The sequence below is a fragment of the Brachyhypopomus gauderio genome, chromosome 3 (assembly GCF_052324685.1).
Source record: "Brachyhypopomus gauderio isolate BG-103 chromosome 3, BGAUD_0.2, whole genome shotgun sequence".
Taxonomy (NCBI): Eukaryota; Metazoa; Chordata; class Actinopteri; order Gymnotiformes; family Hypopomidae; genus Brachyhypopomus; species Brachyhypopomus gauderio.
Window position 1 is genome coordinate 20,003,428 of NC_135213.1, and position 16,455 is coordinate 20,019,882.

Here is a 16,455-nt window from a genome sequence, read left to right on the forward strand (position 1 = left end):
ATACTGAGTAAGAATGGGGGGGTAAAGAAAACAATGGCATGCCTTCCACAGTCTTCTCCCTGCCGATTCCATATGAATAATAGATTACAAAGGAAAACTAGAGTTTGCTTCACATGTGGCAAGTAGAATGCATATAAGGTCAAGGAAATACCCTTGAGATACCACTCAAATACCCTATTTACTATTTACCACTTTAGTTCAGACCCGTTTGCCATTTGTTTGCTGTGCCCCACCCGCACAACTTAATGTCTCTGGAATCAGAGTTCAACATTTTTTTGTTGTGTAGTGTGTGTGTGTATGTTTGTGTGTGTTGTGTATGTATATATATATATATATATATATATATATATATATATATATATATATATATATATATATATATATATATATATATATATATATATATATATAGAGAGAGAGAGAGAGAGAGAGAGAGAGAGAGAGAGAGAGAGAGAGAGAGAGGCTATGTCTAAATCTTGTATTACTTTACATACTGTAGCACTGTAGTTACTCACCTGGAAATGGAGTCCTGGGATATACTTGGCTTTTGGGTGAAATTTCAGGATGAACCAAAAAGCACTCTAACCTTCACACATGAACTTAATGTGACCTTCTCTAAACCTTTGAATGCACATGACCAACTGTTCAATGTTTTAGAACATTGTTGTTCTCTAACACAACAGGTGTTTGATCCATTAATTGAGCAATACATTTCCTGGTTCAATTAGAACGGGCTCCTCGTCATGTTGTTCTCATTTGAACATCATGAGATCAAGATGACATCTAACATTTGATCAACAGTTCATCACCACTGTGAGGCTTCCAACAGGATGTTCTTAAATGGAAGTGGCCACAGCTTAGAGTGTCACAGAGTGTTATCAGCAGAATGACACACAGAGACACAGAGAGACTGGAAGAGTCAAAGAAAGGCAGAGAAGTGGAAGTCTTTTCACCACTCACACTGATGACCGGTTCATTGTGACCAGTGCGCTGTGGAACCGGATGATGAATGCCACACAACTCCAAGCACATTTAAGGGAGTTGAGAGACATGCCAGACCATTCAAAACTGTTTACATCAGAGTGGTTTGTGTGCTAGATGACCTGTAAGGGTACCTGACCACACCAACTTGGTACCCCAGAACCTCAAAGACCTGAAGGCCGTCCTTCAGGAAGAGTGGAATGTCATGCCTCAGCAGACAACACGTGGACTTATGATCAGCATGAGATGTAATTGTCAAGCTGTGATTAATGCTCAAGGGCACATGAGAAGTAACTGAGACATTGATATTTTTTATTGGGTTATACCCACCACTGTTGGATTTTGTTTCTATAAATTGTTTGAGATGAGAAAATCACCATATATATATATATATATATATATATAAGAAAGCTTTGTTACACATAAATTCATCAGCAAGAGCTGTTGAGCAGGTAAGCATCTAATAAAGAAAAAAAGTGGAAATCTTAACACTTGCCTATAAAGCCATAAAAGCACACATGAAAGTGAGTTTAAAACAGAAACAAATTCTTCCTGCCCTGTCTTTCATCTTATAATCCATTCACCCAGGAGCTCAGTTCTAAGAAAGATGTTTGTAGAGAGTTCATGAGTTCATTTTCTCTCCTGGTCTGAGACATGATGGGTAATCCTACCTGACCTGTTCCTCACTGAACAGGTTCCAGTGATAACTATGGCTCTACCATGTTAATGTAAGACCACCGCTACTTCCCCACTCCTCACCATAACCTTTATGACAAAAACCACAATATATTCCAGATAGGAATAAAAGAAGATGCTAAGAGCAACCTCTCCCACAGAGAGTGCAAGGTTGTACCTGTACCTGAGGCATCTCAGGAAGGACTGAGTTCTAATCCCAACTATCTCAAGGCCTCACACCAGTTTTGAAGCAAAGTCGTGATCTATATTCAAGGCAACTTATCTTAAGGTCTCAGAAACAACAAAAATATATTTATATTCAGGAATGTAGAGGTAAGGTTCTGTTTCTGCCCTCGCAGTCATTAATCAAATCAATCAAAACAACAAAACACTGCATCAAAGCAAATAAAACACTGCAACAAAGATTGCTTCAACATATTGTATTATTAAAAAGGGTCCTAATGACAAAAAAGAGAGTCTTTCCAAGTCATTGGTAGCTTTTATATAGTGCTTTTATATGGTGAAATTATAAGGATTCACAATTATACAGTATATACACTGCTCAAAAAAATAAAGGGAACACTTAAACAACACAATGTAACTCCAAGTCATCCACACTTCGTGTTCAGATAGGTAGCAACACTGATAGTGAATCAATTTCAACTGCTCTTGTGCAAATGGAACAGACAACAGGTAGAAATGAGAGATTTTCAACTGATTTCAAAGATTTTTATTAATTGAGATCCAGGATGTGTTATTTTAGTGTTCCCTTTATTTTTTTGAGTAGTATATATATATACGGTGTATATATAAAGTACTTATATAAAGTATATATTTTAATAATTTTATATATATTGTATGTATATATGAATATGTGTAAATGTAAATTGTACACATATTGTACGCAAATATGTTCTATAATGCTGCATAATCTTTGCCTTATATTCCTTCTGGGATTAATACTGCTTGATGTATACCCTCCAGTAGGTAAGTCGACCATATGAAGAAGCAGTTCATATGAGTGTTGCTTTAATTAAAGTAATATGGGACGTGTGGCATATGTGTCTCCATGAGGTGTGCAGTATGAACGGAGATGATGCTTAAGAGCCATCTGCTCAATTACAATGATCCACTAATCTCGCCTCATTTCTGTGTCAAGATTTCTGAAAATGGCTTCTTTCCTCGATCCTCAGTTCTCCTCACAATAAGTATCAAAACCTACAAGGGGACCATTTGCATGAAAACTCCTTACATTTCAACTGATGAAAAAAAAAACTTTCAAATACCTGCACTTACTCTAACGAGCTGTGATAAAGAGGCACCTGACTACGTGCGGGAGGTCCTGATTGATGCGGCACATTAACGGTGAGGCCCAGCCGAACAAACAGCAAAGCGTCTCCATGTCTTTGGCCTCCATTACTCTTCACTCTTTTTTCAGCTGACTGGCAAAAAAAAGGCAGAATTTAAAAAACTATTTGTTTTTCCCATAGCAGGTTCCACGCCTAGCTGCAAGACAAATCGCTCAGCAACCCGGTTTGAACAAGACGGCTGTGGACACTTTTTCCTCTTTGGTGTCTGCTTGTGAATTATGGATGCTGGGTTCAAAACTGTGGAAGCGATGTCTTGAAATTAACCAAACATTATTAATATATGAACTCAATTTCAGTGTTAACCAGACCATAAAATTACTGTTGAACTGTGGCCATCCTTTCTCGTGCACGTACAAACTTGTGGGCTACAAACCGCTTTACATTTGCTGGGATATAGGAAACTCCGCAGTGAGGACCAGGCGAACCAGCCTCTCCTTTCAAGCCTATCCAAGTAAAAGCAGGATACAGGAATGGAGCATCGTGTCGGACCTTTTCCCACATGGCCGTTATTGGTATCAGACATGCACTCACATAATTGAGCAGTGTGGTGCCTCACGAGAGATGAGCATAAAAGCCTTACATGTGTCATAAAAAAGACCAAAACGATTACAACTCAATGTTATAGTTCTGAGCTGCTCAATGGTATATACTCTCCTCTGTACCCACTCTTACTGGGCACATTAAAAAGAATGTGACTTGTCCCTGGGTCTTTTTTTTCATTATTTATCTTGCTTTCAGTTTCTACAATACATTAACTCTGGCTTTAGGGGATTTCGGGACAAATCACGCCACAAATTCCACCCCCAATCCGTAGTTATGGGAGAGCCCAGAAGACGCAGGAAAAAAAGAGCAGCATTGATTGCGGCCAAGGCTACGTCTCAAGAGAACGTATCGATGTAAACCACTTTAGATTAAACATAGCTGGGGCATCTAGGATCCTCTTTCATCACTAAAATGGTGCAAAGCAGTAAACTAACCCGGCACATATATGGCGCATTATGCGTAGTTAAAAAAAAAGCTTACATAAGACATTCTCCATAAAAATGCACCTCCATGGGCATCAAAGTGTTGGTGAAACAGTCTACGTCGCTCGTGCGTTCAGCAAGCATCTCACCTACAAGTGGATTCGAAAGCGGGCTTTGTCTCGTGGCAAGGCGACGTTAGGCGGATATTGAAAGTGACTTCCTTAACGTTTCCCCACGCCCCACTGGAAGACAAGGCTTTCTGCACACATGGGGGTTGCTGAGTGAGATGGCTGGACCAGAGGAGAATAAGGATGACTGCGCTGACATTTAGAGACTTTGCTGTTTATGGACACGGCAGGAGGCATTTCCTGTTTGTTGTCACACTAATGAATTCACTGGTAAGGATCTTGGCAGCCCGGGTAAGTCACCTGCCCACAGATCTTAATCACCAGCTCAGACCCCATCTCCGCACGACACGCGCACATCTGTCAGAGGCGGCGTGAGCGGATTGACGAATTTAGCGCCTGCGTATCTTCGCAGGAGCACAAAGAAAACACGTAAGGGAATAATTATCATTATAATAATTGTCAAATTGCGCTGGTGATCTTACATTTCCTGTTTCCTTACTGTAGCCACAAACTCAGTGGACACTGCGGAGGTAAAATCATCACATTTATTCTGCTAAAAAGGCAACAGCTCATTTCACCTAGTAAATAGCAAACCATCAATTTCCGCATGCGGGCAGGTAATCCACTAATCTACTCCCCTTCAATAAAAACAAGTTCAATGAGTGGCACCATATTCCATTGGGATGCCAATGAGTCGCTAAGCATGTTGGCTGTGAAATTGAATGACACTCTGTATTTCCGTCAGATAATAAACTGCAGTCAGGCATCCTCCAGCATCCTGTTCCTCCTTTGTGCGTATGAGCACTGCAGTATGTGTTAATGGCCACCCAACCATAGATAAATCATTTAGATCCATCAAACGTCTTGAGGTACCAGTTATGCTAAGTGTCAGTCATGCCCATCAAGGCCAAATGTGTAATCAAACATTGTACATTGAAACTGAAAACAATCAAGAAAGTAAATGAAGCCAGCCTCCAGGGGACGAGTGCAGTACTAAGAGAGGACTGCCTGAAGGAAATTGCCCTTTCCAATGCAGACTCAAGGTAGGACCCGTCATATTTGCACGCTTTATTTCATTCACAGGCTATGGAGGGCCTGATTTTAAAGGGAAGCACATTTCCAATCAGAAAGAGCAACAATTGAAGCCTTCGATCCCTGCTGCAGGGGTACACCGCAACTCCCTGCTCAGCTCGCTGAGAATGATATAAAGTAGACTGTACAACCTATTTTATCTCTGCCGGCTGAGGTAGCTTTTCATTACTGCTGCGGAAATTTTAGGAGATTGTGTTTCATCAAACTGTGGGAAACAGAGCCAGAGACAGAGGAGTGCTTCGGTGTATATGGATGGCTAAAATGTGACACTCCAGTGCTCTCAAAGAAAGCGAAATTAGAAGGCACTGAAGCAAGCATTCTCCAAGAGCACACAGAACAGATGGCCACTCCCCATTAAACTCTAGCAGTCTGTGCAGTTTAGGGTATTGCACAACTGCACAGTGAGTAGTCCTCCGTACCTGACATGTCCCTGTTTAGGGTGTACCTGTACCCCACTTCCTGCGGGCATGCCCTATAATCCCTTCTTAAGGTCATGTTTCATACGCTCATCACAGGGCAAGCCCTATATCCCCTTATAAGGTCATGTCCTGTACCATCTTCTTAAGGTCATGACCCATAACCTCTTTCTTAAAGGTATGTCCTATACCGCTTACATAAGGTCATGCTCTGTACACTCACCACAGAACCCACATACCCGCCTTAATGTCATGTCCTATACCAACCTTTTTAAGTTCATGCCCCGTACCCGCCTTCTTAAGGGCAGCACATGGGGATCCCACAGGAGCTGTCATACCAAATTCCCCTCCTCCCCATGACCGCATGGAATTTTTTTGTTTGTTGTTTGTGTGCTTGTTTTTGCTGAAGGCTCTTTTGAAAGGCATCAGTCTGAGCAGCAGAATGCTGATAAGAACGCTGTGTGAAAAGACTGCGTGGCTTCTCCGTCTATTTTCACACAAAGAGCAAAAAGCAAAGGTCAGAGCCCTGTGGTCAGACAAACCAATCATACACTCCCCCTCCTAACGGCCCCGCCCTTCTCCCCATTTGAGAGCAGGGCCACCACTGCCAGACTCTTCACAACGATAGAGCCGGGGTGAACGCTCCATCAGCAGCACCACTGAAAAGACTGTGATAATTACATCATGGGACATCACCTTTATTAGACACGCCATATTTAATGAACAGTGATTAGCAGCTCACTGTTTGCATCTAAAATCCCAGTGTGGTGCCTCCAGCACCAACAACTGGTCATTTTCTTTAGAGATTTGATCATATCAACAACCTCCAAAGACTATAAACTCCAGAAATCTCGTTTTAGGCTTTCCTTCATTGAAATGTCTTTCTCGTGGAGAGTAAATTCTGCACAGTGTGCTGTGATCAGCTGTACATGCCTTCTCCCCCGTCATCATCTGCATTCCTCCTGGGATCAACAAACAGTGAAGCAAAGCCTCACTCTGTAATTAGGCCCTCTGAACCGTAGCTTAATTATTTAATACCAGACCTGCGAAAATGAATCTACGAACTACGAGCTCTGCCGCCAATCGCAAATTTAACTCCACGGACGCCCGTCATCTCGAAGGAAAGATGGAGTAATGGGAAATAGATAGTCTTTTAGTTGCCCGTTCCTGCGGGCTCTTGCGTCAGACAGATCTTGGGTGAACAGCGAGCAAAACATTCCGAGCTCTCGCAGAAGAGTCCGGGGAAACCGACAGGTTCACGTCTCACCCGGTCACGTTTTTCGCTCGGAGCTGCACGCCCATGATGCGGGAGGCCCTGGCGTCTGCTCGCGCCAGCGAGAAAGGAATACGGGCAGGCGAGAGGAAGAGGTCGAGAAATGAAGGCGAAGCGATTTAACAAGGCGGACGGCATTCTGCCACAGGCCTGCTTTTGTTAACGAGACGAATGCCATCCCGACTCCCCCGACTATTTGGCCTTTGATTGCGATTGATTGTGGCAGCAGTGGTGCAGGGCGAAACGTAAAAATACTTACTGCCTGTGTATGTTGCTGTCAAGGTGTGGTGGGAGATAACTAGGGCTGCCAGTACACACTGATCTATAAAAGCTATGGACTCACTAGGCAAGGCAACCTGGTTGTTGCTAAGTGTATGCAGATTTATATTCAGTCCAGACTTGAGATTACCGAACATCATCATAGTCAATAATGACTATTACAAAAACAAAACAAGGCAATAATGACCATTACAAAAACAGGACAATAACAGAAACCCTTCCACTTAAGTGGCAGAAAGCCAATCCTAGGTACCTTGAAATACAAGCATGAAAGTGTGAAAGAAAATTCAGAGCACTGAGTATTCAATTTTCACATAGACTAAAACAAACAAGACAGAAAGGGGCAAAATCAGAGTTATCCATGGAAACTGTTTGCTTTGATGTTGAACATTAAAGGATCCTAGTTCTGTTCAAATAAAATTGTTGTGTGCATTATGACAAGACCCGCCTATCATTCCAAATGAACCACAGTGCATTTCAATGGATCAAAAATACAAATATACAAAGCTGCACAGTGGCTCTACAACTTAGAGGGATACTGTGTCCAGATTGTACAGGGGCCAGTGTGCAAGCTGTTGAGACTGAAGACACACCAATACTTTCACTCCTCATATTTCATGAAGAATGGGTAAAAATAGCCAGTGTTTCCGCCATGCGCAGGTGAACAGGCCTTGGTGGAAAGGGTAGACACAACAACAAAAACAAGCCACCCAGCAGGTGGAGGTGAGGGTGCGGTTTGGAAGGACAGGCAAAAGAAAATGGATTTCAGATCAACGCTTTGTAGCTGTGGAAATGAAATGCAAACAGAGGAATGATGCCTAATGGGCAACAGTGCTCTCTCTCTCTCTCTCTCTGTCTCTCTCTCTCTCTCTATCCCTCTCTTCCTCTCTCTCTCTCTCTCTCTCTCTCTCTCTCTCTCTCTCTCTCGCTCTCTCTCTCTCTCTCCCTCCCTCTCTCTCGCTGCCTCCTGCTCTCTCAGCCCTCTGGATGGATGCGTGATCTATGATGCTTTTCTGGGAGGGAGGCTCTTGGTTTTACCCGGCTAAAATGAGCTCGGCCTAGCTATTAGGGCAAACAGAATGACTGGACAGGTGCCTGGCAGGGCCAAAAAGCGTATCTCTCCAGCATGACGTATAAGCCAACAACCTGTTTATCATCCTGCTCAATTAAACTCGATGTGAAATTACTGATGGCGTGACATCTGTTTGCTTATCTGGTGAATAGATCTTCCACCGCCCGATTCTTCACCTCTCCTCCTCCTTCCCTTCAGAGGGCGGAGAGTCTTTGAGAGATACCACTGTAATGGCCCAGAAGGTGCAAGTATATAATAAATGGTGGAGCTGTTTTACAGGCAGCACGGAGCATGCATGTTAATTAGCGCGCCGCCAACATTCCCACATGAGTGGGACGGGAAAATGAGCAGGTCTGGTGTGGGTGTGAGAGGCCCTCGCCACCTCGCTGGGTTTAGCCCGCACTGAAGAGGCCTCAGCATGTCATGTACATAGATCGAGTTTGCTGCAGTATCCGAAACATCGCACTCCAACGTCGGGCTGTATGACACAAGGCAGCGGCTCATTAGGCCATAGGCGTCGAGGTGAGAGATTTTGCAGCAATTGTAATAAAACATGAACATGTTGCTTACCTGCCTTTTAACCAGAGGGTGTTCGAATAAAAAAAGGATAAGGTTTACAGTCTTACACCAAATGTGACTGCCTGGCGCTTAAGGAAATGGAGCGCTTGGCCTATGTGCAGCTTTCAGTACATAGATTACAGCTTTCGATTGCAAGGGGGCACAATTTAGCACTGACAGCACTACATGCTTCGTGCTACTCTGCTGCTGAACTCTGAGCACTGGGAAGCCGAGCGCATACACATGGTAAAAGCACATCAGGAAGGTCCCTCGGCCCTTCCGCGGTCAGTCGGCCAAGCAGTAAGAGAGTGTACAGCTACCTTTCACGTGGCCTCTCCCCAGAGTCACGAATCCAGACGAGATGAAGTTGTGCAAGTCGTGGCCCCCACCGCGCACCCCCTCCTTCGGGTAATGTCCACCTGAAATGAGTTAGCCAGCAGTGAGCCTTGAGCAGTCTCTTGGCTGACCCCTTCGACCCCCATCCCACCCCACCCCGCCCACAATGCCCCTCCCACCCGCCTTTTAATGTAATGCGAGATGGATGACATAAGGAGCTAAATGCCCTCGTGACAGGTCATGATTCAGGGTCATAAAGACCCCTCACTCGCACAATATGTATGGCTCAGGGCAGTGGGAATATCAGATGCTGTGAGCAGCCTGTCTTAGTTGTGCACTTGACATTACAATCGCTGGTGAAATGAGTATACTATAACTGATATCCTGACGATGACCTTGAATGCCATTTGGGTAAGTAAGTTGACGGTAAGCTCAGCGGCACACATCAGATTTATAATCGGATGGCAATTACTGATACAGCAGCTTGCAAAGCTAGATAAGAGCAAGATTTCGAATCGACCATAGGTCGCAGCAGACGTGGCCATGCGGTAAGAGAGTAATACATCCATCTGCTGCTCAGAATTAGAAAGAGCATGGCGGTGTTTCTCTGAGCTCTGAAAGAGGAGTGAAATTGGCCAAAGTGAAACTATGAAATGAACTCGGAACCTTCAGGACGGGCCTGATCATTGGCTGCTTAAGGATGCCGTGTGCACTGCTGGAGTCTCTAAGAGAAGAGAAGCTTGTCTGTTCCGCTCCATGTTTTCACTGCGGATTTCCAAAAGCAGCTGGACAAATCCGGGAAAAATATAGACATCACGGCCCCTTGCTGCTGAAGGTGAACTGTGACACACTCCACTGAATAAAAAAAAAACATGAGAAGTGTTCAGAATGGGATGAAACAGGAGATTTCATAGAATGACAGGCACTCGTGGTAGCAGGCGTGAGCCAGCACTCGAGCGAGCGACCTGGCCTTCATTACCAAGCAGCACTGCTTAACCACGAGGCTGAAACTACCCGGCTGTCCTACTGCTGTCCCGGGGGAGTCGTGAGACTGACTTCAACCTTCAAGCATTGCCCACAAGGGCATGAATTTCGAATGTGCTTTAAATGACAACAACACACACACACACCTTGCCCTTCCTCTAACATGAGTGTACGATCATGTGTGACGCAGGAGTTCGGCTAAGGTGTGTTGCGGAGAGGATTCAGTGCGCACTGGCATCATACACTCATGGTTGCATGCAAGATCATTTAAACTCAATTAGGGAATATTGCAGTTAATACTGAGATGTTATAGTTTGGGCAGTTTTGCTATTAATTGGTGAGGGAAAAATGCAGATCCTGCAATGTAAAAACTAAAAAGATAAAAAGGTGCAGAGTGCATATCATTATGAAATTGCCTACTGGCATTTCACCTGTTAATTAAGTTAATTAAAACATAGTTTAATAAGCCAGGAAAATGTTATGTATGCAGCATCAATGTTGGTCTCTTGAAGCAATATCAGAGAAAAACATGCATACGTGCACATGCAAACACACTGGGACAATGGCATAACTGTCCTACGGCAATGCAATAAAATTTTAGGTTATATTAATGTTCTGATCATTTTTGTCACTCCATTTATTAGGCAATTAATTAGTGCATTTATATAAAGTAATTAGTCCTTTTGCTATTTGCCAAGGACATTGTTGATGAAACACTGCATCATGTGGATACTTTGAAAGATAAAAAAGAAAAGAAATAAAGAATTCTAATAAGGCAAGTAATTTTAGTTCTGACTATAGAAAGAAAGAAGAGCTTCAGTATACATTTCCATATGTCAGTAAACAAACAGGTCTACTGAATATTGGCAGTGAATTCCTGGATACCTTGGCGGTGTCGTGGATGTTTCTTGGCTGTATCTTGGATGTATCTTGGATGTGTTTAGGATGTGTCTTGGATTTGTCTATATGTGTATACTGAATATATATTGTATATATTTATCCAGCAATTTTCCAGTTTTCTAGCATTTCAAATCCTCTCTATGGAGAATTTTATGGGCAGTCAAATACAGGATCACTAAACCCCCCAAAAACATCTCGTGATGCAATGCAACAATCTCAATGTCTCCATGAAAAAATAAAAAAAACACTTGCATTTTTATTTGACCTGGCCTTGTAGTTTAACAATGCATAGGAGTCCAATCTGTATTCCAATTACCCACATTCCTCCAGAGTCTAAGGCCTCTCCTCACATCTGAGTGGAGTGGGGTTAAACGGTCCCTGGTGGAAATACTGCCTCCCGCCCCTGGGCACAAGCGGCAGTCAGCCTGTGCGATGGCTGACCTCGAGTGCTGCTGACAGCACAAGGGTAACCAGAACTGCTCAGCTCCTCTCCTGAGCATGATATTGACTGTGACATCACCGCAACACAGCCATCCTTGGTCCAAACTACAGGACAACAAGCCTGGACCCTGGATTCTGACGGACAAGGAGGGACGATGGCGTAATGTGAAACTACAGCTGGCCTCCAGTGCCTGGCCCTGGGTCACTGTCACCTGCCACACACCCATTCTCTGCAACAGACGGCTGCACACAGTAAACAGACCTAATCCATGTCAAATTCAAGTTAAATAAGTGATGCCTTTTGATTAGGTTTGCAGAAATGTGTTACATCCTACTGCAACATCGAAGAGCCATGATCATCACAGGAGCAAGGCACTGCTTGTTTTCTCACTGACCTGTTGATATATAGACTGTGATTACTTATCTTGTATAAAAATCATTCACAGTTGTTAAGTGAATGGCCCTTCACATAAATTCAAGTTCCGCGAGACTCCAAATAACCCTTAAATAATAAAAAAGTGGAGCAGCCTTCAGCTCAAACCCAGGCCAAAATGGTGGCCAAAACTTATAGCTTAATCCTAATTGACTGTTCCAATTTGGCATGCATGAGTCAGTTATTTATTGAGTGTTTAGCAAGTGTATTTAGCGAGGGACGCATTGTGCTGCAGCACTGAGCCAAAGCGTGAGCCTCCCAGGCCGCCTCATCCTCACGCTGAACGGGCACGCTCTGACTGACAGCTGTCTGGCACCCTGCCAGCAATGCAGCCTGCGAGCCCGACACGCTCCTCCACCCAGACGCGTGCGCGTCACCTCCACCGAACCTCCACCCGTATCGTATCGAAGCCTGGCTGTTCGTTATATCCTTCCTGAGAGCATTCGATGCGAGCTGTGAGTCAGGAATGTGGCGACTGTGTATGTGTGTGCGCGCGTGTGTGTGTGTGTGTGTGTGTGTGTGTGTGTGTGTGTGTGTGTGTGTGTGTGTGTGTGTGTGTGTGTGTGTGTGTGTGTGTATGTGTGTGTATGTGTTGGGGTGGATATGTTTTGGGGGGAAGGTTTTCGAGGGCATTTTCTTACCGTGGTTTGATTTGGAGGCGTGAACAGGGGTGTAATGGTTTTTGGAGCCTGTCCGCTGTGGCGTGTTGTCTTTGGATGAGCTGTTCATCGCCGCAAAGTTTTCACAGTCATACTGAGATATGGGAATGGGTCCTTGCTGCCTCAAAATATCTGCTAGGGCTCTGGGGGGATAAGGGGGGAAAGGCAGAAACAGCAGTGACTGATGGCTCTGTTGACGAAACGCTTAAACACAATATGAGGACTCTGTGAGCAGAATGACATTTTACCCAAAAACTACCAAAGCTAATGTGGTTCAGAAATAAGGAGTGTAAACACTTGATCATGAAAACTTCATTATTTTGAGTTTCACCCAGTGAATGTAGTTAGCCGTGGGGTTGGTAATTCAGAATAATTATACATTATGAATATGTTAGTTCTGTGTGATGTGATTGGGAGAAATTGAATTTGCTACCACCCCCTCCTCTAGCATAGTGGAAATGTCAGCACTTTCCAATTACATTCACATTCTGTGTGTGTGCACATGTGCATGTGTGTGTGTGTGTGTGTGTGTGTGTGTGTGTGTGTGTGTGTGTGTGTGTGTGTGTGTGTGTGTGTGTGTCAGTTTTGACGTTTCTAAAAAGGTGCTTTTTATACAGTTTTGCTACCACTACAAGATCTGAATGAGGGCCAATGACTGAAAAAATATAAACCTCACGTCTGTTTGCAAATGACTTCTCCACACCAGTTTTGTCATTCTCATTGATTTATGAGGCAAGAGTTCAAAGTATACACAGAAAAGTCAGCCACCGTGGTGAATACTGACTAGAAATGTGCAAGAAGTCTAAACCAGTTGAGAATATCATAAAACATGGCCTGCTTGCTCTTGGAACGGTGCTTACGGCTGGAATGTAACTGAGCAGAACTATTACATTCATCAAATCACAGATTACAATCACAGAACAAGTCTAGGACATGAGAAAACCTGGAAACATTAGACAATACATATGACATATTCATGTATGTATTATGCTGGCTTTAGTATAGTGCATTGTGTGTGCACTCTGACAGCGATAGTGCATTGTAACCATGAACTCTGTCTCTGCAGCTCCGTGGTTACTAACAGGAAGACCATGCGAAAGTATAATGGGGAAATGGGGAACGCAATGCTCCTAAATCTGTCTTGCAATTACCAAGATTGAAAATTGTCTACACGAGGTGAGGTGAAGTGCACTGGCAAACCAGGATGTAGAGATCATCCTCTCCCTCGTAAACGACACCAGAGGCTTTATGAGCAGACCACTCAGAGGGACACATTTATGAAAAAAGATATTATCACACAGATCAAATGGAGGATAAAATTGAAGCATCTCTAATGAACTGTAAAGTCTCCCTTGGCCAAACACAGAAATGGAGGAGGGGGTCTATGTCGGTCTGTCTTGAACCAGTGCCATACAGGGCTATAATGGTACATATTCCAGATCTGTTTGGGAAGCTGGTCACGACCAGCTCACACCACATTTAATATTCCATGTGGGCATTGGTGCGAAAAGAACAGACCATGTGCAGAAGGGGGAGAATGCACAGCCAGCTATTCTCTCATGACAATTGCTGAAAAAAGGTCGGAATTGCTGAAATTCAGTGTACAAAGTGTCTGTGGCATGATAAAAACCCTAGATGAGTCCAGCTGTTTTCAGTCAAGCTATATGCATTATCTGTACTCGTATAGAACAAGTCCAACTCTGCTTACCTGTGAATGTTCATTTCCTGAGGTGGTTGAGTGGCTTTGTCATAAGCGACTTTTGTTGAGACCCCAACGACTATGATGAAAGCTATGACCCCACAGGTGATATAGACCGCAGTGTTCGTTTGATCCATACTCGGATCATAATCGTCACCTGTTGGAGCAGGGGACGGGGGCACAGTTTTCACCCAGTCGGGCTTGTTGAAATTCTTGCAGGTTCTCTGATCTAATCGGTTGCCTTTAAATTGGCAACAGAACCGCAAGAAGCAAGAGCCGCAGCAGTAGCGATGGTCGGTGTTATTGCACTCGAACTCCTTATCAAACTGTCCGCTCACGTCGTAGTAGCCCAGGCAGGTCTCATGAGTACCCGCTGCGGGAACCTGGACCTGCGCGATCCGCTGCGTAGAGGTTGGGGGTGAAACGGTATTGTTGAGTTCTTTTGGTTTCTGAGTCCTTTTGGGCACGGGTTTTGTTCGCTTAGCAGTTGAGGTGCATAGCACGTTCAAAGGGTCCAAATAAATCAGAAGAAGCAGAAAGTGTTTTATGCCCATGGCTTTCTCGACTTTTTTATTTGGCTTTATTTGTCGTGCCCTCTGCGATTATGTTTTCTTGAGTCGGGCGTTCAAGCGAGTTCGATCCCACAAGGTCGAGGCAGTCCAAAAGTTGCGGTTCTGTCGTTCCTCTGCATCCCTGGTAAGGGTTTCACGTGAATATTATAGGTTGCGTCGAAGGCGCCATTAACTTAATTGGGATCGTGTACTTTTGACGCCCATCGTGGAGTAATAGGAGAAGCCAGTCACGGAGAAGAGCGACTTGCATTAATAGTCTTGAATGGACGAAGAAACATCGCTCGTCCCTCCGATCCCAGCCCAGTGCGTCAGTGTCAAACGCGTCCAGTGACCACCCTTTACGAGAACTCTTGAAGAAGCGACCTTTACATCTTGCTTCCCATCTTGCTCTGGGAAGAAGTACACATGAACTTAATTGTCAATTAACCGTCAGTAATTCAGTAACGACATTAACGTTGATTGGGGGAGAACGAGACGACCACTTTTAATTTTGCGTTTCATTTCGCATTTCTACTGTCTGATTTATTTTCTCCAGCTAGTGTAGTTATTATTTTCGTACTTGAGCGCACCTTGTTTAATTTCTCCAGCATTCCATTACGCACAGTCATGACTGTATGTAAACGCTAAAATGCATTTCAAACCAAACCCTACAATTATCGCAGTACCGTTGTATCGCCAGCTCTCTGCTTAATCAAAGAATATACAGCAAAAAGTCACTTTCCACGTATAATTATTTCTCGACTCGTTATTATTCTCAGCAACAAGCAACTGCTCTTGAGCGCATATGGTTTCATTGCTTTTGCAACCACCACTAATATATTTAAGTCAATTCGATATCGTTTCCGATTGACTATAAGTATAAAATACTACCATGCTATCGAACGTAAGCTACACTTACCTCTGCTCTCGCTCTTTGGTTCATGGGTACGTGGCTACTACTGAACTGGATGTCAGTATCCTACACAGACACCGACCCCTTTCAACGGTCCGCCTCCCGTCGTTGTATCTTACATCATTAAAGTGCTGGCGTCACACCTCCAAGTATTGCTCTCACACTTATCACTCTCAGGCAGATGTATAATCGCTAATATTTGTCAGTGCCATCAGCTATTGTTGTTTTAGTTGCCGATAACTATAATCATTGTGTGACACGTAACTTAATGAGATTGAGAAATATGTTTTCCTCTTTTACTTAACTGAAAGCTCTCATTTGTTGTGATAAAAATATAATATATATAAATATATTTTGGCCACACGCACACCCGTATATTTCCGTTTTTTTACTATCTATCTATCTATCTATCTATCTATCTATCTATCTATCTATCTATCTATCTATCTCTCTCTCTCTCTCTCTCTCTCTCTCTCTCTCTCTCTCTCTCTCTCTCGTTTTTGTAGATTTTAGAGTCTGTGGACTTTCCTCGAGTACAAGCGCGTCAGAGGCAGTTTCAGCACTGAAAGAAATGGCGTTGGGTGACAGGCTGTCCGAGCGCGCTCGCCAGTTTCAAAGCACTGTTCGCCGTGTCAGGCACGAAAGATAAGGCATGCCGTGCTTTCTGCCCATGTTAAATTTCAGCCTATATGCAGGCAGAGCGGATCACAATGCACATATACTGCTCATT

The 16,455-nt window shown here is 43.8% G+C and overlaps 1 protein-coding gene across 7 annotated transcripts in view; it reads right to left on the reverse strand.

Moving 5' to 3' along the window:
- The window catches only part of LOC143510597 (shisa family member 6), a 40,219-nt gene extending 24,401 nt beyond the window's left edge, over positions 1 to 15,818 (reverse strand). For all 7 annotated transcript variants that reach the window (XM_077000136.1, XM_077000135.1, XM_077000134.1 and 4 more), the window contains exons 1-4: positions 15,732 to 15,818; positions 14,271 to 15,222; positions 12,545 to 12,705; positions 9,130 to 9,228 (exon numbers count right to left, since the gene is read on the reverse strand). In XM_077000136.1, coding sequence (XP_076856251.1) covers positions 9,130 to 9,228; positions 12,545 to 12,705; positions 14,271 to 14,815 — 805 coding nt within the window. In that variant the 5' untranslated portion in view covers positions 14,816 to 15,222; positions 15,732 to 15,818. The remainder of the gene's footprint in view (positions 1 to 9,129; positions 9,229 to 12,544; positions 12,706 to 14,270; positions 15,223 to 15,731) is intronic.
- Between the last annotated feature and the right edge of the window lie 637 nt (positions 15,819 to 16,455).